A 20,793-nucleotide genomic window follows, 5' to 3' on the forward strand; every position below is an offset into this window, starting at 1 on the left:
ACCACAATCCACAACTTCATTATCTTGAAATAAAAACAAAAAACTGCAGATGCTGGAAATCCAAAACAAAAACAAAAACAGAAATACCTGGAAACACTCAGCAGGTCGGGCAGCATCGGTGGAGAAGAGTACAGTTGACGTTTCAAGTCCTCATGACCCTTCAACAGAACTAAGTAAGATTAGGAAAGGGGTGAAATATAAGCTGGTTTAAGATGGGGGGTTGGGGTGGTGGTGGTTTTGTTGGGACAAGCAGCCAGTGATAGGAGGAGATAACCAAAAGCTGTCACAGACAAAAGAACAAAGAGGTGTTGAAGGTGGTGATATTATCTAAAGGAATGTGCTAATTAAGAGTATAAGACAGGACAGATAAGGCACTAATAGGTCTAGTGGGGGTGGGGGAATACTAAAAGGTAGAAATAAACAATGGTGGAAATACATTTAAAAATAATAATGGAAATAAGTGAGAAAAGAAAAAATCTATATAAATTATTGGAAAAAACAAAAAGGAGAGGGAAGAAATGAGAAGGAGGTTCTCTCCTCCATCCCCACCCCCTTCTCGTTTCTTCCCCCTCCTTTTTGTTTTTTTCCAATAATTTATATAGATTTTTTCTTTTCCCACTTATTTCCATTATTATTTTTAAATGTATTTCCACCATTGTTTATTTCTATCTTTTAGTATTCCCCCACCCCCACTAGAGCTATCTGTACCTTATGTCCTGTTTTATACTCTTAATTAGCACATTCCTTTAGATAATATCACCACCTTCAACACCTCTGTGATCTTTTGTCTGTGACAGCTTTTGGTTACCTCCTCCTATCACTGGCTGCTTGTCCCAACAAAACCACCCCCCCCCCACTTAAACCAGCTTATATTTCACCCCTTGCCTAATTTTACTTAGTTCTGTTGAAAGGTCATGAGGGCTCGAAACGTCAACTTCTCCGCCGATGCTGCCAGACCTGTTGAGTTTTTCCAGGTATTTCTGTTTCTGTTTTTGTTTTGTTCATTATCTTGAAACTTGATTCCTCAAATAATTACCTCACGCTCTTCCCACCTCCACAAGGCTCTGCTAATCTAGAACTCAGGCCATTATTCCCTCCAGTACCCATCATCTTTAAACCTGGGCTCCAGAAGCTGCTTGAGTCCCAAAAAAAAAAATCAACATTGGGGTTCTTCTCTGCAAATGTTGTCATAGCTTTGCCCATGTTCTCTGGGAATTATTCAGCCATATTTTCTAGCTCAGGCCTTCTGCTGTTCCTCAGGAGTCAGTACTCTTGCCCTCTGGAAATCTCTTTGAAGATCACTTTGTAATTTTTTTTTCTTAGTGTTATGATCTGCAATGCACTGCCTGAAAGGGTGGTGAAAGCAGATTCAGTAGTAACTTTCGAAAGGGGATTGGATAAATAATAGAAGGAAAAAATCTGCAATGCCAAGGGAAAAATGGGACTAAATGGATAGCTCTTTCAAACAGTCAGCAAAGGTATAATGTTGAATGTCCTCCTCCTGGGTGTGTCATTCTATCATACTTCCCATTGCTTTCTCCATCCTCCATCTTCAAAAAAGATTCCCTAAAATTCCTTCTGCTGCACTCTCAGTTCCTCCTTCCCCGCCCATAAATTCCTCCACTTCCTGTTTGGCGCCGAAGTCTTCCCCTTTGTGAAGTTCCCACATACAGCAATGTGAGGAGTGCTACATAAAAGCAAGTAATCACAAGAAAGTGGACAAGTCTTTGCAGTCTTCAATTGTTGAGTTCAGGTTTAAAGGGGGTACAGCATTAAACGTGCAGAATGTGGGACCAATTTGAATTATAATCAACCTACAATAGTAAAGGTATGACAGAGTGATGCTACACTGTTCAAATGCTGGATTCTCCCTATGATCACCCGAACATGCAGAGTTGCAATTGCTGTACTGAACAAAGACACTCTCTCTCCCCGAAATGAAGAAAACGGTAGATTACATGGAATTTACAACACAGAAACAGCCCATCCTGCCCACCTGGTCTCTGCTGATGCTTATGCTCCTAATCAATGGTACTTCTTGTGTACAGGGCTATTGCTTGGCAGCTTCTATATCTTCTGTCCTGACCTGGGAAAAGTTCACTCGGTACGTGAGGATGGGGCAAAAAAAATTGTGTGTGCTAGTTACAGCTACACAATACTGTACAGCTTAGTGAAGATGATAGGTGGCAAGTCATCGCTGTATACGGCCCAGAACGGTCTTGCTCTTATAACCTTTATCCTCTGTTGAGTTACCATCTTTGCCCATTACCTGTCTAAGCCAGTTATTATGTCCCAGTTTGAGGTCCAGTGGTGAATTTCTCTTTCCACGTTTGCTCAGGAACTGCTTCCATTTCCAAGCATACTTCTCCATCAGATAGAGATGTCGTAGCTCAGTTTTACTTTGTGTTTTTCCTTCAGCGTCCAAAGCTGTTTGGAGGGGGCACAGGGGTGAAAATGAATCCCAAATCAATCACAGTGTTGTCACAAAGCTTTCAACTATGCACAAAAGGCCTAACACTAAGGGACTTCAATCCACAGGAAAGATTTGAAAATAAATCTATTCATTTCATCATCTGTTTCGTTCACAACTTGTTGTTGTGCAAGGATCCTGATTCTGCAGAATTTGCCAACACTTGTTTTGTGTTTCTTAAGTAGAGCAGTTCAAATCACTTAGCCAGATTCATATATTGTCTGGAACTGCACAGACTTGGTGCTGGTTCACATCCCTACTCAGTTTGTTACAGGATCCAATATGCTCAGGCGCATGTCACATCACATCCGGTCAAAGTAAACTGAGCTAGTGCAATGGACCATTACGCAAACTAAGAAACAGTGGTGCAGTGTGTAGACGTTCCAAATACTGCAGTTGGATGGAGATTCATGCTAGCAATTTCTGCACACCATCAATAGGTGCTATCAAAAGGGTGACCTGTTGTCACAAGTAATTTGAGCCTTTTAAAATATATTCTACACCCCAACTGCATCAAAAGCAGTGCTGACCGGAGCTTGGCAGTAATTACCTGCTGCATTCTAAAGTGGAGGAAAATGAAACTAAGATCAAAGAAAGAAGGACGAACTCGGCAAACTACTTCAGTCCTTAGAGATTATTTAAATGAACAAAAATGTCAGTTACTCCTTCCTACTGCTGAAGAAAATAAAGCAATTGAAGTTTTATTCTGGAAATCTTGTGTACAGTAAGCCATTCACTTACAGGACACTGCAGACCGAATAAACCCCTTACTACAGCATTCCAAATCGCCTCAGATTCCTGCTGATAACGTACAACAATATGAACAAAGCAATTCCACTCGTCAGGTGTGGTAACTCTTTGTACATAACACACTGAGCTCAAGTAGGACCATTAAAACCTGTAACATGTTGAAATCAGAAGCCATGAGTGAAAGTTGTCTCTACCTCTGGCAGGCAGACACTTCTTCCAAGCCTCATATGATGCTTTGGGATCTTTCTTGAGCCACGCTTGAGCCTGCGCATGTATCTCATTACTATAGGGTTTGACAGTTGTAAGTGTATCAACTGAGGTGTCCTGCAGAAGAGAAAGAGCATAGTGATTAACCTGACAGAGAGAGAAGCAACTGGATCAATGTGTTAAATCAGAGAGTACGTAGGTTGAGTAAATATATTCACCACCGGTGAACAGGCGCACCTTGTTTTTCTTACTAGTTGGGGCAGGTGGTTTAATCAGTCGTTGAAGAATACGCAGACACATCAGAGTGATGTTCTCAACAACCACTGGGGTCTTAATATTCACAGCCATCAGGTACAGACTCAGGGCTATGGATGGGAAAACAAATCAAGGACATTACACAATGCAGTAATTCAAAACCTATGTGGTCCAGCAATGATGCAAGAACATGGTTTTGAATCCATTTAAACTCATTTGCCATAGACTGTAATGTTTTACTATTAAAACAAAAGTTAATGACAGTGTTTCATTATGGCTTAGAAAATGAGGTTGCTTGTCAGTGAACTTTATTAAACAATCCCATATCGAGTTAAGCTTACCACATCGAAGGCGCAGCTCCCAGCATGCATCCTCCTTTGAAATTGAATCAGTCAATAACAGCATCTCATATTGAAGACTGCTGGCCTGAAAGTAGGAATAAACACATCAGTTCAGAGAGATGTGAAAGAAAGAAAGAGAGAAAAGAATGTGAGTGTGAATGTGTGTTTGCTTGTATTTATGTTCAACCAGGGCTCTTGTGTATCTCCCCCAATTTTCTTCTCCTGGAGTCTTTTGAGTTCTCTGCAATTAGGTGGGTATTGTTAGCCTTCCTACATCTCAAAGATATCTCACACATTTCCTGAAGTATCATCCTAATTTTTCCCAAGATATTTGCGTACTGAACTAGTATATCAAAAGGCCATAAAACACATCACAGGCAAGCCCAATCCTGTCCTCACCAGGAGCCACACTGAAAGGTGGGCTGTCATCGCTCCCAGACTGAATTAATTGCCACTGGGAAGCTCTGCTAATTGCTCATGTCTGCAAGCCATGGAGGAGACATGGAAAGTTAAGCTGGTTCTTTCAGGTGCACAGACACTTACGAGACACTTATTAAAAACTTTTGAATGTTGCTTTATTAATTTACTAAAAAATTAACTACTGTACCACGATATAGGAAATGGTTCTGTATTTTTAAAAAGTAATTTCAGAACAAAAGAAACATTAGGAATAGAAGCCATTCATCCCTCAAACCTGCTCCACCATTCTATCTCAACTCCATCTTCCCGCACTATTCTCATATCCCTTAATTCTTTTGGTACCCAGAAATCTATTTATCTTGAATATACTGAACGAATGAGCATCCACAGCTCACTGAGGTAGAGAATTCCAAAGACTCATAACGCTGAGTGAAGAAATTTCACCTTGTTCCTAAATGATCACCGCCTTATTCTGAGACTGTGAACCCTAGTTCTGGACTGCCCAGCCAGGTGAAACGCTATCTCAGCAACCATCCTATCAAGTATCTTAAGAATTTTATATGCCTCAATTAGATCACCTCTCATTCTTCTAAATTCTAGGAAATATAGGCCTGGCCTACTCAATTTCTCCTGAGAAGACAATCCTTTGAGCCCAGGAATCAGTCTAGTGGCCCTTCAATGCACTTCCTCTAAGGCAAATATATCCTTCCTTAGGTAAGGAGACTAAATCTGTGCACAGTACTCTAGCTGTGGTCTCATTAAACTCCCATATAATTGTGGTAAGACTTGTTTACTCTATATGCCAATCCTTTTGTGATAAAGGCCAACATACTACTTGCTTTTCTAATTGTTTGCTATACCTGCACGTTAATTTTCTGCGATTCATGTACAAGGACACCAAGTTTCCTCAATTACCAACATTTCCCATTTTCTCACCATTAAGAGATATTCTGATTTTGTTTTTCCCAACAAGCAGATAACTTCACACTTCCCCACATTATATATTTTTGCCATGCTCTTACCCATTCACTCAACCTTTTAACTGAGTAGATTGGCCCAGTGTCCTTTGAGTGCTGTGCCTCTGGAAACAAAACACAGCTCATGGATAATTCCAATTCTGTGCTAATGTGTTGCATGGTCTGCACCAACAGAGCCTTACATTTTCTCCCTTACACTGCTCAGCAGGGGTTATGGATAAAGCTTTCAGGAGCTGGAGCCCTAGCTGATATCCCCCTCCCTCAGCAGGTAAATAAAACAGCTTCCAGTTTGCCCCAGCTTAAGATCAGTAAACTCTGCACCGAACATGGCATCAAACGTGGGACCTTACAGAATATATTTCACCATGCCATAAGTCATAATGTCTGACTGCCACTGGGGGAGCCACCAGGCAGTTCACAATGGGGTGCAGTTTCCACTCAATTGTGGTTTTCTTGATGCATTTTGCCTGAAATCAGCATTACCCAAGCAAAGGATTGCATAATTTAAGCGCACATTACGTTCAAGTTTCCACAATCTTTTGAACTGGTTCAAGAAAAAACACACTAAAAGACAGGTCTGTTGAAGGGTCATGAGGACTCGAAATGTCAACTCTTTTCTTCTCCGCCGATGCTGCCAGACCTGCTGAGTTTTTCCAGGTAATTCTGTTTTTGTTTTACACTAAAAGACAAGCTTTCCTACAAAACTGCTCATACCATCTAAATGAATTAGTCACCATTGGGAGGTTCCACTAACAGTGCTTGTTTGTGGAACTTCAAAAGTTTCTAAAAGTTAAGCTGGTTCTTTGAGGTGCAAGAGCACTGATAAGACATGTTTTAAAAGCTTTGAATGCATTTTTTTTTTTTACAAATCTACCAAGAAGCTGACCACAGTACTCCAATATAACTCTATATAGCTCTATATTTTTTCCAGTCATTTAAAATTGGATTACTCAAAGGTTGTGCATTGACACTGATTAAAATGCTTTTACGAAACTCATTTTCAGATGTATTAATCAAACTGCATCAAATTAGCACTCTTAAATATATCAAGGAATTTTTTTTAAAAAGAAAAATTTTTCAATTATGTTTTAAGATGCTGCCTAATTGCCTAGTTTCATGTGTCAGATTTTGCATTGGGATATACAAATGAGTTTAAGCAGAAACCCAAGAGAAACAACTTCTCAAAAAACACACAAGTCGCTGATTGCACCCAAAACGAAAATTCATTGGTCTGGAATTTGCAGTGGGAATAACAGCTTAATACTGTGTTAAACTGACAGCATCTTCCAAAATATGTACAGTTCATTGCAAAAATCTGAAAGTTGCTGTCAGTGACACTCTGCTCCTCCACAGGCTGCACTTCTAATCTTTACAGATGGAGTCAATTATCAATCATTGTTATGTTGTGAACTTCAACTACTTAAACACTATTCTTGCTGTAAGCCCAATGAAAACTTAAGCCAGGAGTAAGCTGAGTGCTATGCTTCAGCTTTGCATATGTGGCCATGCAACCCAGCAGAAAGGTACCACACAGGCTGCTCACAAGTTACTGCCTGCAAGATGCCCCATGTGTGCGGCTATGTAATATTTAAAAGCACCATCCATGGCAAAGAAAATTAAGAGGGAATGTTGGCGCGAAGTTTTAATCACTGTTGCACCGGTCTCTGGCTCTGAAAATCGAATTATGAGTGTGGAGTTTTTCACTCAAAAGAACATTTAAAAATTGCAGGCTTAAAAAAAATTATAAAGCTTGTGCTCTGATATTTACATTTCTCCCTTAACTCCATGTGGATGCCTCAATCTTTATTTCTATATAATGATTTAAATGTGATTTATATTCCCTGCTTTGCTATCTGTGGGAATTCTTCCACCTGACTGGCTGATCAGCTTGCCTGCTCATTACTGGATGTCACAGATTCTCTGTAGAGAGCACAAAGTTGAAAGTGACATTGGGCTAAAGGAAGTCTGTGCTCTAAAGCCCGCTAAAACTTTGCAGGCAGCTTTTTAAGATCAATGGTGAGCACTGTTCCCTTTGTCTTTGACTATAGGAGTCCAGGACTACAGGAATCCTTACTCACCAGATCAGGATTGGCCCAATGTCCTTTAAGTGCAGTTGAAACCTTGGCAATGATTAGGTCATTCATTTGTTGTGTTGCCTCTGGGTTATCTCTGCAGGTAAAGAGCAAAATATGTTGGTCATATAAATGGAGTAACAATACAGTAGCAAAGCAAGCAAACACATTCTAGCTAATGCATTAAACATCAGCTTGGCTCAGTTGGTGGCACTCTTGCTGTAGAATCAAAAGATTGTGGGGGTTCAAGCGCCACACCAGGACTTCAGTCCATAACCTAGGCTGGTATTTCAGTGTAGTACTGAGGGAGTGCTGCCACGTCCGATTGTTTTACAGTAAGACCTTATCAGCCTGATAAGGTAGATATAAAAGATCCTCTGGCACTTAACAGCAGCAGTGAATTCTTTTGGTGATCTCACTTACCTAGATCACTCACTCAACACAACAAAAACAGATAAATTGGTTACTTCTGACAAGATCAGATGAAGGGTCAACAACATGAAACATTAACTCTGTTTCTCTCTCCACAGATCCTGCCTAACCTCCTGCGCAGAATTTAGCCCTCGTCGAGTGGACTCGGTCGGGAGGCCGACCGCTGCTCGCGATCGGGGCCAGAAGGTGATTTCACACTGGGTGGGCCAATTAAGGCCCACCCAGTGTGAAGCACAAGTAGCAGCGCTCAGCACTGCCTGTGTGGGCGGGCGGGGAGCAGGGCAGAGCGAATGCGTGCAAGTGAGCGCTTGAAAATCTCCTAGAGGCAGGGTTTAAAAGAAGTAAAGAAATTAAAAATATAATAAAACATGTTGCCTCATGTGACTCTGTCACATGAACACGGACATGCTATTAATTAAGTTTTAAAATTTTTACTTGCTTTAGGAAACTTCATCCCGCCTGTGGAAGAGGTTTCCTAAAAAGTGCAGAGGCCGCTTGGCCTTTTCACCTGCCCACCAGGTTGGGCGGGCAGCAAAAAATTTCTTTTTATTACCTTGTTAATGACCTTAATAGGCCTTTTACTTGGCGGGCGCATGCTGCCGACTCCCACGCGTGCCCGCTGACCGAAACATTGCGCAACTGCGTGTTGATGTCGGGAACGTTCACCTGACATCAACGTGTGTGATTTTACGCTTGAGCTAAAAATTTTGCTGCCTGAGTGTTTCCTGCATTTTGTGTTTTAATTTCGATTGGTCACTAAATGGAATTTGCTTTGTACAAATTAGCTGCTATGTTTGTTTGGCATAATAGCAGCACTACACTTCAAATGTAATTCATTGTCTGTGAAGTGCTTTAGGATATCCTGAGCACACAAAAGGTGCTACAGCCCCTCCACGGCCACTGTCTGAGGCTGAGCTGAACTGTTTAAAATCATAATTTCCTATTCCCATATTATAACTCACACCAAGTTCCTTTTAATTCACTTCCGTACTTTCTGATCTACATTGGCTCCTGGTCCCTCCTGAGCCAGCAATGCCTAGAACTCAAAAGTCTCATCCATGCATTCAAATTCTTCCACCCCCATCTTCCCAATCTCTGAAACCTTCTCCAGCCCTCAGAAATCTCTGTTCTCCTCCAAGTTTTCTTGTCTGCATATTCCCAATTATCATTGTACCACTATTGGCAGCCAAGTTTGCAGCTGCTTAGTCCATAAGACTCTCTTCCTTTAAGATGCTCCTTAAAATCTATCCCTTTGGCCAAGCTTTTAGTCACCTGCCCTAATGGCTCAAACTTTGTTTGATAATGTTGTTGTGATCCTGCATGTTTTACTATATTAAAGTTGCTATACAATGCAAGCTTGCTCTTTCTAAACTTCCCCTTAATGTTGACAAATGTAGAAAATACTATCAGGTGAAACATTAGTCTGACAACTTAAGTCCAAGTTGTTCCTGCTTTGTCTACCTTTCGTTATACTTATATTTTGTATCAGGCAAGCTACAAAGTAAAGTTCTGCAGTGGGAACATTGACAGTTTCCTTAGAATTCAATAATACTGCAGTATTTTTCTCATATACACAGGTCGGGTCAAGTAATTAATCAAACTGAAGCCCTGCAAGGGTCATATGAAATGATTAAGTGTTTGAAGAGAATGTACCAATGATTTCAGAGTCACAAATAATTTGAGCCTTTGCATTCAAATAATTTTAAAAATGAAGACTTTTGATTTGAAAGTCCACTTCTTCTGACTGAGATTTTAGACAACTGAAGGACAAATGAACATACAAAATAGAAGTAGGCCATTCGGCCCCTCAAGCCTGCTCCGTTATTCAATAAGATCATGGTTGGTCTGTTTGTGTTTTGAATTCCACATTCCCATCTCCTCCAAAAACCTTTGATTCCCTTGCCTACCAAGAACCTACCTACCTCTGCCTTAAAAATATTCAATGACTCCGTCTCCACCACTTTCGGAGGCAGAGAGTTCCAAAGTCGCACAACTCTCAGAAAAAATTTCCCGTAATCTCTGTCCTAAAAGGGCAACCCCTAATTTTAACACAGTGCCCCCTGGTTCTGGACTCACCCACAAGAGGAAACATCCTTTCCACGTCCACCTTGTCAATGTTGTTCAGGATCTGATATACTTCAAGTCACCCCTCATTCTTCTAAACTCCAGTGGAAATAAACCCAATCTATCTAACTTTTCCTCATAAGACAGTCCGCTCATTCCAGGTATCAATCTAGGAAACCTCCTCCAGCGCATTTACATCCTTCCTTAAATAAGGAGACCAAAACTGTATTCGAGAGGTGATCTCAATTCATCGGCCCTGTCTGAAAAGTGAAAGTCGCCGTAGTCCCAAAGGGCCATAGGCTGCTTTCTTAGAGAGATGACTGGTGGTGAGTTTAACCCGAGGGTCACCACATTGGAGGGGTGAGGTTGAGAAGGATGACCTCAGCCTGTATGGGAATTGAACCCACGCTGTTGTTGTCACTCTGTATCACAAATCAGCTGTCCAGCCAACTGAGCTAACCGACCACTAACTAGCCCTGTATAACTGAAGCATAACATCCTTACTTTTATGTTCAATATCTCTCATAATAAAGGATAGCATCCATTAGCCTTAATTGCTTGCTGCACCTGCATACTATTTTTTTTGACTCATGCACTAGAAGACCTAGATCCCTCTGCACCTTGGAATTCTGCAGCCATTCTCTGTTTAAGTAATACACTGCTTTTTCATTCTTCCTGCCAAAGTGAACAACTTCACATTTTCCTACATTACACTCCATCTGCCAGATTTTTGCCCACTCACTCAACCTATCTATGTCCGAGTATAACTTCACGTCCTTTACACAACATACTTTTCTACCCATCTTAGTGTCATCTGCAAATTTAGCTACCATGCCTTCACTCCCCTCATTTAGCAACTGAGCAAATTGTAAAAAATTGAGGCCCCAGCACAAATCCCTGTGGGACTCCAGTCGTCACACCTGGCGTGAAGCTGATTGACTACACTTTCACTGTGGATGTGCCTGGAATGGGCATTGTAGCAAGGCTGAGCAAAATCCATGAAATCTACAGGAACAGGTTCTTCACCCCCTACAGGCTAGAGATGGATTGCATTAAAATATCACTGGTGGAAATGGAAAAGGGGCAGCACTGAATCAGGTTCCTTTTTTTTTTAAAAAAGTAACAACAGCTTTAAACACCACGGTTGGTTACTTTGGAGGCTAGCCATGATGATCTTTCAAATTATTTTTAAAGAACATCTTGACACTCAACCTCAAAATGGTTCACGTCATCAAAATGGAAGCTGTTGGCAAAATTTTGATGACTTGAGTAGAGGCGACTAGTTACAAAGGACAAAAGCACAAGCAGCATAGCAGTGGATGCAGTTACCTCCCATCTATTTCCAGCCTTTGCATTAGGCCATCCTGCTGTCTTCATACATTGATGCATAGTACTTAATGTATTTGGCAAGTACGGGGCACAGACTTGGACACTGCTGTTTCTGAGAACACTAGGTAGTGTCTGCAGCATTCTCTAAACATTTTTGGAAATCAGGCATTCTATGAAGAATAGCTAAGGAGAGGAATCAATAACATAAGAAATGTTGCCACTACGATGTCTTAATTCTCAGCATGACTTCAATAACTCTAGTCTGCTGATCCAATATCAACCCTCTGCTATAGCTGCTAAGAACTGGGCTCAGCCTGCAGCACAATCAAACACAGCTGAAAAAAAATAGAAAGAGAGAGAGAAAGAAAGGACAGGGGGAAAAAAGAAAGTCAGCTGATTTTAGATGCATATTTGGTCTGTTTGGATGCAGCACTGCACTCTGTCTATCTTCTGAAATGAGGGTACCAGGAATGACTGTTAAATATTCTAACCAATACAATCCAGTCACAGAGAAAACAGACTATTGATCTCATACATTGATTGCAGAAATGCTGCCTCTAATATTAGACAGGGAGTTCACCCTCCCTACATACCTAGTTAACAAGCACATCAGTTGTCTGACTTCCTCTCTCATTGAGGCAGTACCACGCCGCAGATTATAATCAAACAGCTCTCGGATAAGTCCCTGAGAAACCAAGATCTGTCGGATAGTGCTGTTGGTAGCGAGGGCACGAAGTAATGTTATACAGTGCTCAGTAACAGCTGAGGCACAGCCATAACACTTTGTTGAAGAGGTGTGCCCACAGCCGAGGACAGACAGAGCTCGATACTGACTGGCTGTGAATGTGGGCTGAGCTGATGATCGTGATGACTTTGTTGCAGCTTCTCGCTGATGAAGATCATATTCCAGCAGTTCCTTCCGTGAAGCCAGGACTTTCTGCAAAACAAGTAAAATGTTTAGATTAGTTTACAGTCATACAACCTGATTAACCGCTAACTAAACGAGTGTTCAAAAATCATGCACATTTTTAAACCCAGACATTCAATCATCACAGTAACAAAACGTTTAATCCTATTGTTTTCTTCCTTATTGTTCACTGCTTTGAGTTATATTATTCTCGTTAAATCCTGTGTGTGTTGGACAAGCTTTATATTTCTTTGGATTTTTCTACCTGAATAATTTTGGACAACTCATCGAAGGATGTCTTACAATCTCCACAGTATTCCTGAGCCAGTTGCTGGATGTAGCGATTCACACTTGCTGCTGATGAGCTGATTCCGGCAACACCACTGGAATCATCCTGGGAAATAGGAAAGAACAAATGATTAAGGCTAATTTCTTGATGTTCAAAGTGCAACCTGCTCCCACAGCTATTAAAAAGGGAGACAGGATGCTTGGCTGTATAAGCAGACCATAAAATACAAAAGTTATAGTGAATCTTTAAAAAAAAAATCACTGGTTTGGCCCCACTGGAGTCTTGTGGTCAATTTTGAGCAACACACTTTAGGAAGGATATCAAGGTTTTGGAGAGAGTGCAGTGGAGATTTACAAGAATGGTACCAGGGATGTGAGACTTATGGAGAGTATTCAGAAGCTGGGATTGCTCTCCTTAAAGTAAAGAAAATTCAAGGGAAATGTAACAAAAGTGTTCAATATGATATTGGAATTTTTTTTTCAAGATGGGAGAAATTATTATGGATCTTAGTAACCAGAGGAGAGATTTAGGACAACAACAGGCAAAAAGTTCTGAGGGCAAATAAGAAGAATTTTCTGTTACACAGTGAGTTGATGAGATCTGGAATGCATGACCTGAAAGAGTAGTGGAAACAGATACAATGTTAACTTTCAAAACTGATTTGGATATATACTAATCATTTGCAGGGTAAGGGGAAAGAACAGTGAGTTCAGGCTAATTAGACAGGCATTTGGACAATGGGCCAAATGGCCTCCTCCTGTTCTGGATCATTCTATGAAATGGAAGCACAAACTGAACAAAGCACACTGATAACAGACAGGCAAATATAATTTTACAGAATCAGAACTCCAGGCATGTGTCAAACAGTGAATGTAAATTAATTCAAAATCTTAGCTGCCAAATATAGAGAACTGAATGGGCAAGGGAATCTTCACCACGTAATCACAGAAAAGACACAGTACCTGCAAGGCATTTTAGGAATAGTTTGTTTCACATTCTAATCCTAGAGAAATATTTCTTACACTGAAACTCCCTTACTCCCTTCCCTGAAACCCTTTGCCCCTCCATTTCTCTCTATCCTTAAAAGTCATCTCTAATCCCAACTATTCAACACAGTTTTTAGTCGCCACTCTGTGTCTTTTCTTCTTATTTCTGTTAAGTACTAGGTGGGATTCCGTGCATGACGAAAGGCCGAAAGGCGATATAAGTTGTGGTGCTGAATGTCGCCCGACCAGTGAAACACATCCCTTTACCTGTGGTTTCTCAGGAGCTGCCTCACTGACTTTCACCAACAAAGTTTCAAGCTGTGGCCTGTGTCCCATCAGCTGGTGATAAACACGATCAGCTTTATCCAACAAAGTGTTTATGTTTGTGACTGCCTGCAGGACAAAAATCAAAATGTTCGAAAAATGACAGCATATTGATTTAAACAGCAGAAACACAAAATATATTGAAGGGGCTGGAATCCAATTAGTTCTCAACCAGACATTCCCAAAATTTAGTGCAACAAAGCAAAAGGGGTCAGGTGCCAGAAAAGTCAGAAACTGAATGCGAGCATTTCCCTTGGCAACCTCACCTTCTTTCTGTCCTCTTCATTTTCAATTGGATCCACTGCACAGCATGGCTTGGCATGCAACATGAAATCGAACCGTGCATATTTGCAGAATCCACAGGCATTACACAGAAATGGATCTTTCTCATCATAGTTAATAGATCTATAAAGACAGAACTGAATTACTCACAATGATTATAATTTCGAAACCATAGAAAAGTTACAGCACAGAAAGAGGCCATTCATCCCATCGTGTCTGTGCCAGAATTTGCTCAAGATGTTAGCCTAAGGAGCTGAGAGACACAACAGAAGCTGAAAGGGAGATTACTCTCAGGTCAGAATCCAGGTTTTAAACACATTATTGAGTCAAATCAAATTAATTCAGCACAAATGAAGAGTTGGGGTTTGTTTGCTAAGTGTGCAACCAAAAATTAACTGCAGGCTCTCCCATAAGCTGACATTTGCACCATACAAGTGCCAGGCAATGACCATCTCTAACAAGAGAGAATCTAACCATCTTCCTATGACGTTCAATGGCATTACTGTTGCTGAACCCCCTCCCACACTCAACATCCAGGGGGTTACCACTAACCAAGACCTGAACTGGGCCAGCCATATAAATACTGTGGCTACAAGTGCAGGTTAGAGGCTGGGAATTCTGAGGTGAGTAATTTACTCCCCAATCCCCAAAGCCTGTCTACCATCTACAAGGCACCAGTCAAGAGTGTGATGGAATACTCTGCTTGCCTGGATGAGTGTGGCTCAAACAACACTCAAGGAGCTCAACACCATCCAGGACAAAGCAATCCACTTGATCGGCACCCCGCCTAAATGTTCACTCCCTCCACAACTGACCAATGGCAACAGTGACTACCACACTCAAGATGCACTGCAGCAACTCACCAAGGTTCCTTCAACAGCACCTTCCAAACCCATGACCTCTATCACTTAAAATGACAAGGGGAGCAGACACATGGGAACACTACCACCTGCAAATTCCCCTCTAAGCCACACACCATCCTGACTTGGAAATATATCGCTGTTCCCCCTACTATTGCTGGATCAAAATCCTAGAGCTCCCTTTTCAGCAGCACTGAGAGTGTACGTACAACATATGGACTGCAGTGGGTCAAGGAGGCAGCTCACCACCAACTTCTCAAGGGCAATTAGGGGATGGGCAACAAACATTGGCCTTGCTAGCGATGCCCTCATCTCATAAAAGAGTAAAAAAGAGACTAAAGGGGATGCTCAGTTGTTGAGCAGATTCACATCCAAGACCGACAGATTTTTTGGCACCAAAGGAATCAAGGGATATGAGGATGGTGGGGGAAAGAGTGGAGCTGATGTGGAAGTTCTCCATGGTCGTAATGAATAGCTAAACAGTCTAAAAGGGCTGTATATGCTGCTACTCCTACTTTTTATGGGTTTCCATCTAGCCTGATTTAAAATCAATCTCATCCCACTTGAGCTGCATTTGTCAAGATAGAGTAAAATTCCTTCTGTTGCTCTTGACTGCACTGTGCCTCAAAGAAGAATGTATACATCACAGAATTTCAACAGTCCAGAAGGAAGCCATTCGACCCAGCGTGTTTGCATCGGCTCTCCAAATGAGCATTATGACCTAGTGCCATTGTCCTGCCTTTTCCCCATACCGCTGCACATTGTTTGAATAGTAACAATCATCTAATACCCTCTTGATTACATCACAATCAGCCCAGTTAATATACTAGAGTGCACAAATTGCAGGCCACCTAGCCTCTAAAAGGTTACAATATAGTCATGACATACAAGTCTGTAATAGATCCCATTTCACACTTTTATTTTCTGCAGCCTGAAGTGGTCAGGACAATCAGGATTGCTCCTAGAGCTAATGCCATCAATGGGCCGGGCATCGGCTGTGTTTAAGTGACCTGCCAATGCCACTTGAAAATGGCTGCAGACCTCGTTTGCATAACATACAGCTCAACTGCCCTAACTCTGCAAAGTACTGTTGGCCCGGTCATCTGGGGCCACAGTCAACTGGAAAATAGAAAGCATTTAAAAACAATCTAATTCTGGATGTTCCATTTTATTCCAAATTTATTCCAACTTTATTAACTACCGGGTGAAAAAGCTGGATTGTGAATAACAGGACTCAGAATGGCTATCTTGGAATTTTGGCAACAAATCACAAATCAATGGTTGATAGTCAGTAAATTACATTAATACCATCCATTTTACAAATACAGCAGCACTGTCTGACAGGTTTCTCTAAACTCCACAATAAAGCATTTTAGTTTTGTTACTGCTTTATGTTCATTTTATCTTAGCATCAGTTGCAAACGATCCCACTCACCTGCATTTGTGACACTGGTACACGTTCTCCCCGCAGTTTCCACAGACACCTGGATTGGCAGGAACTGATGCACTGCAGCGTGGACACTGCAAGGTCTCTGTTGATGCCTGGTAATTCTCATAAAAGTCTGCAAATTCAATCATGAGGTTGGATGCTACAATGGGGAGCGGGAGATCAATTTTCACTTCAGTCTGACCCGGTGTTAGTTGGACTTTTTTAGCCTTGTGCCAACGAGCAGGCCTAAGAAGAGAAGGTCATGTAACTGGTGAGGCAAAAATCACCATAGCGCAAAGTTGGAATTCAGTGAGGTCATAAAACTGTAAAATTTGAATTGCCCAATTAACCTGTTGACATTAAATACATTAAAATCAAGCAAAACTATTCCAGTGGAAAGGGCAAGCACCAACTTTTGGCTGTGATCACCAGTCAAGAAAAAATTTGTAGTTATGTATGGCCTTTTAAAGTCCTCAGGATGTCCCAAAGTGCTTCACAATCAATAGTGTACTTCTGAAGCGTAGTCACTGCTGAGAAAATGCTGTATCCAATTTATGCATGAGATTGTGCAAGAGGTTGCAAAGCTCTGAGGTGCAGAGAGATCTGGGTCTCCTAGTGCATGAATCACAAAAACTAATATGCAGGTACAGCAAGTAATTAGGAAAGCTAATACAATGTTATCATTAATTGCAAGGGGAATTGAATACAAAAGTAGGGAGGTTATGCTTCAGTTGTACAGGGCACTAGTGAGGTCACATTAGAACTGTGCACAGTATTGGTCACCTTCTTTAAGGAAGGATGTAAACGTGTTGGAAGCAGTTCTGAGAAGGTTTACCAGACTAATACCTGGAATAGGTGGGCTGTCTTATGAGGAAAAGTTGGGCAGGCTAGGCTTGAATCCGCTGGAGCTTGAAAGAGTAAGAGATGACTTAATTGAAACATATAAGATCCTGAGGGGTCTTGACAGGGTGGATGTGGACAGGATGTTTCCTCTTGTGGAAGAATCTAGAACTAGGCGTCACTGTTTAAAAATAAGGGGTCGCCCATTTAAGATAGAAATGAGGAGAAATTTTTTCACTCAGGAGGGTCATGAGTCTTTGGAACTCTCTTCCTGAATAGGCAGTGGAAGCAGAATCTTGGAATATTTTTAAAGCAGAGGCAGATAGATTCTTGGTAAGTAAGGGGGTGATAGGTTATCAGGGGGTAAGAGGGATGCAGATTTCAGGTTAAGATCAGATCAGCCATGAGGAGTTGAATGGCTGACTCCTGATCCTTGTTCGTATGCTCACATGACAAGGCAAAACAACAGTAAAATAAGTGACCAAGCATCTGTATTAGTGATTTTGGTTCAGGGATAAACATTAGCCAGGATAAAAGGAAAACTACCCTGATCTTCTTTGAATAGTGTAATGGGATTATTTACATCCATCTGAGAGAAAACAACTCTGACAGTGCAACACTCCCTCAGTACTGCACTGGAGTGTCAGCCTAGATTATGTGTTCAGGTCTCTGGAGTAGGGCTTGAACCCACGACCTCCTACTTCAGAAGTGAGTGTTTTCACTAAATCAAGACTGACGTTCATGTAAAAAAAACTTTCTCCGAAGAGTAGAAAGGGTGGCTGGATGACATTTATTTATATAGCCCGAGCACACAATAATTCACTCAGAATCAACATGCAAATCGCACAGGCTGCTAACAGTTACTTGGAACTTGTACTTGCATTTGGGAAAGGTTAAGACCAAACATTCATCCACCATCATTTACGAGGACATAAATGTCATCGCCAGATACTCACTTATTTTTTAGTTCTACAATAGCCTGCACAGTTCTGTTGTTGTAATACAGGTTGATGGTGCGAACCATCTTAGTGCGTTTCAGATCTCCAATCTTCACAGTCACTTTGCTGATGGTGTGGCTGCCAATCAGTTTCACCACTTGCTGTGTGGTTGTGTAGCGTGTATCTACCTTGATTGATGAAAGTTTAATATTCTGAAGAGAACAAATAAAATTTTTGGTCATTTTAATTTATGTGTATAAAGTACAAGAGAAAACCAATGTACCGAGGTAACTAGCAGTTCAGTGAGAGATTCATTGCTTGGGGCTGTTCTAACCGTTGATCTCTATGATTCAAAAATTATTCTGAGAAGCTCCTTTACCCAAAAGGGACATTGTTTAACTGTCAGGGGGGGCAGGGGTTTCTATGAGGCTATATTGTTAATATAGTTGTGACAGGCCATAGCAACAGAAAGCTGTACAATCGCTTTCTCTCAAAACCATCCGCTGTAGTTAACTGAACAGATGACTAACCAATAATACTCGTGGAGGAAACTGCTGACAATGACACACACAGAGGCGACAACAAGTCTTTACACTTTCAAAGAACAACTTTCCAGAGGAAAAGGGGAAATTTAATGGTAGACCTTGCCAAACACCCACTGAGCCATGTGTACTTCTATACTTACAGTGAATGGTACCTCAGGGTTATTACAGACAAGGCAGGGATCACTCTCTAGGTAATAGCCATCGAACTCGACTAGACCAGACAGCATGCTGAAACAAAACGAAAGCAGAAAAAATAGGAATATTGTTAATCATGTAAGTAGCATAAAAGCACATTGCAGCACCTCTTCAACAGTTCCAGATCTACATAAAATGTGCTCACTTATGCCAAAGAACAGACATTTAAACAAATATATTACTCACTTATAAATGTTGGAGTTGGGATGATTGGTGAGAATATGGTTCTGAGTACGAAGAATCTCTACTGCCTTGTGTGAATACTCTTTCAGCTAGGACAGGAACAATGGTGACAGTCATATTCAGCACTAATAAAGTAGGGACATGCAAAGCAGTCAAATTCCCTACAACAGGGGCTTGCTCTTTTAATATAACAAGACATTGGCCACAATCTATAGACACTTTCTTACCTTTTTTTCAGTCTGTGGAGTCTTGAGTGAGAAGTATCCCAGCAGGTCCACAAACTGTGCAGCCTTGCGTCCATAGGCTGGGAGTTCTGGCCAAATGGACCACATCAGGTCCAGTAATAGCTCTTGCTGTGATTTGCCAGAGCTCCTAATCACATCAAATCAAAAGAAAGTGCAATGATTAGAAGCAGTAAACCAAAGAAGAATCACCACTGTGAGGTAGTGAGTTCCCAAGGCATTTCCAACATCACCACACAGATACCTTATGCTGTTCCGAACCTCCTCTGTACCCCCATTCCAACTGCCCTCATCTCCACTAATCAGCTTCCATTCTGACTCTCTCGATTCCAGACACCAATTCCCCTCATTGCCATTGGTCCTGAGCCCACTCCTGTCCCCAGCCCTGGACTTCATTACTCAAGTGGTTGCTGCAACACGTGTAGCAGCCCGATCCTGAAGTCCTTGGGCATCACCGTTCATGTCCAAAGGGCCTAAGCAGAACTCTGTTCAGCTGAACATAACTTTGATCACATTGTACTGTAGTGGCCTTAAGGCATTGGCTAACATCCCATTAACTCTTTAAATTATTTTATCTTACATAACGTTTAGTGATTTCTGGACTTGGACCCTAAACCACTCTGCTCCTGTACAGTTCCTAGTTTCTTGCCATTTAGAAAATACTCTGATCTACCTTTCTTGGGTCACATCCCTCTTGGGCTGCATTTGTCAAGATGGAAATCGCTCTCCAAAAACATGTTTTACTTACCTGATAACTGCTCTACAAATATCCCCAAACTTAATGATGGGGGAGCCCAGCACATCAGTGCAAAAGACAAGGCTGAAGCATTTCTTCAGACAGAAGTGCCGAGTGGATGATTCATCTCGGCCTTCTCTTTAGATCCCCAGCACCTCAGATGTCAGTTTTCAGCACATTCAATTCACTACAAATGATATCAACAAACAGCTGAAGGTATTGGATACTGCAAAGGCTATAGTATAGATCCTGACAACATTCCAGCAATTGTACTGAAGACTTGTGTTCCAGATCTAGAAGCACCCTAGATAAGCTGTTCTGGTACAGCTACAGCACTGGTATCTACCTGACAATGTGGAAAATTGCTCAGGTACGTCCTATCCATCAAAAGCAGGACAAATCCTAACTGGCCAATTATCACCCCCTCAGCCTCCTCTCAATCATCAGCAAAGTGATGGAAGGTGTCATCAACAGCGGTATTAAGCAACGCTTACACAAGAATAATCTTAGAGGGAAGCAATGGCATAGTGGTATTGTCAATGGACTAGTTATCCAGAGACCCAAAGCTCTGAGGACCTAGGTTCAAATCCCGCCACGGCAGATGGAATTTGAATTCAATAATTAAAAGTCTAGCAATGACCAGAGAACTATTGCCGATTGTTGTAAAAACCCATCTGGTTCACTGATGCCCTTTAGGGAAGGAAATCTGTCGTCCTTACC

At 41.5% G+C, this 20,793-nt stretch overlaps 1 protein-coding gene across 10 annotated transcripts in view; it reads right to left on the minus strand.

Annotated features, from left to right (window-relative positions):
• The window catches only part of ubr4 (ubiquitin protein ligase E3 component n-recognin 4), a 183,920-nt gene that overhangs the window by 43,384 nt on the left and 119,743 nt on the right, over positions 1-20,793 (minus strand). For all 10 annotated transcript variants that reach the window (XR_005945414.1, XM_041207463.1, XM_041207469.1 and 7 more), the window contains 14 exons: positions 19,323-19,467; positions 19,099-19,184; positions 18,858-18,945; positions 18,191-18,384; positions 16,401-16,640; positions 14,090-14,228; positions 13,767-13,892; positions 12,490-12,618; positions 11,911-12,254; positions 7,499-7,589; positions 4,024-4,108; positions 3,665-3,792; positions 3,415-3,544; positions 2,270-2,427 (listed from right to left, as the gene is read on the minus strand). Coding sequence is in view for 9 of the 10 variants with exons in the window: in XM_041207463.1 (XP_041063397.1) it covers positions 2,270-2,427; positions 3,415-3,544; positions 3,665-3,792; positions 4,024-4,108; positions 7,499-7,589; positions 11,911-12,254; positions 12,490-12,618; positions 13,767-13,892; positions 14,090-14,228; positions 16,401-16,640; positions 18,191-18,384; positions 18,858-18,945; positions 19,099-19,184; positions 19,323-19,467 (2,083 nt within the window). In the remaining variant the exon portion in view is untranslated. The remainder of the gene's footprint in view (positions 1-2,269; positions 2,428-3,414; positions 3,545-3,664; positions 3,793-4,023; positions 4,109-7,498; positions 7,590-11,910; positions 12,255-12,489; positions 12,619-13,766; positions 13,893-14,089; positions 14,229-16,400; positions 16,641-18,190; positions 18,385-18,857; positions 18,946-19,098; positions 19,185-19,322; positions 19,468-20,793) is intronic.

This window comes from Carcharodon carcharias, chromosome 15 (genome assembly GCF_017639515.1).
Source record: "Carcharodon carcharias isolate sCarCar2 chromosome 15, sCarCar2.pri, whole genome shotgun sequence".
In the NCBI taxonomy this organism is placed as follows: domain Eukaryota; kingdom Metazoa; phylum Chordata; class Chondrichthyes; order Lamniformes; family Lamnidae; genus Carcharodon; species Carcharodon carcharias.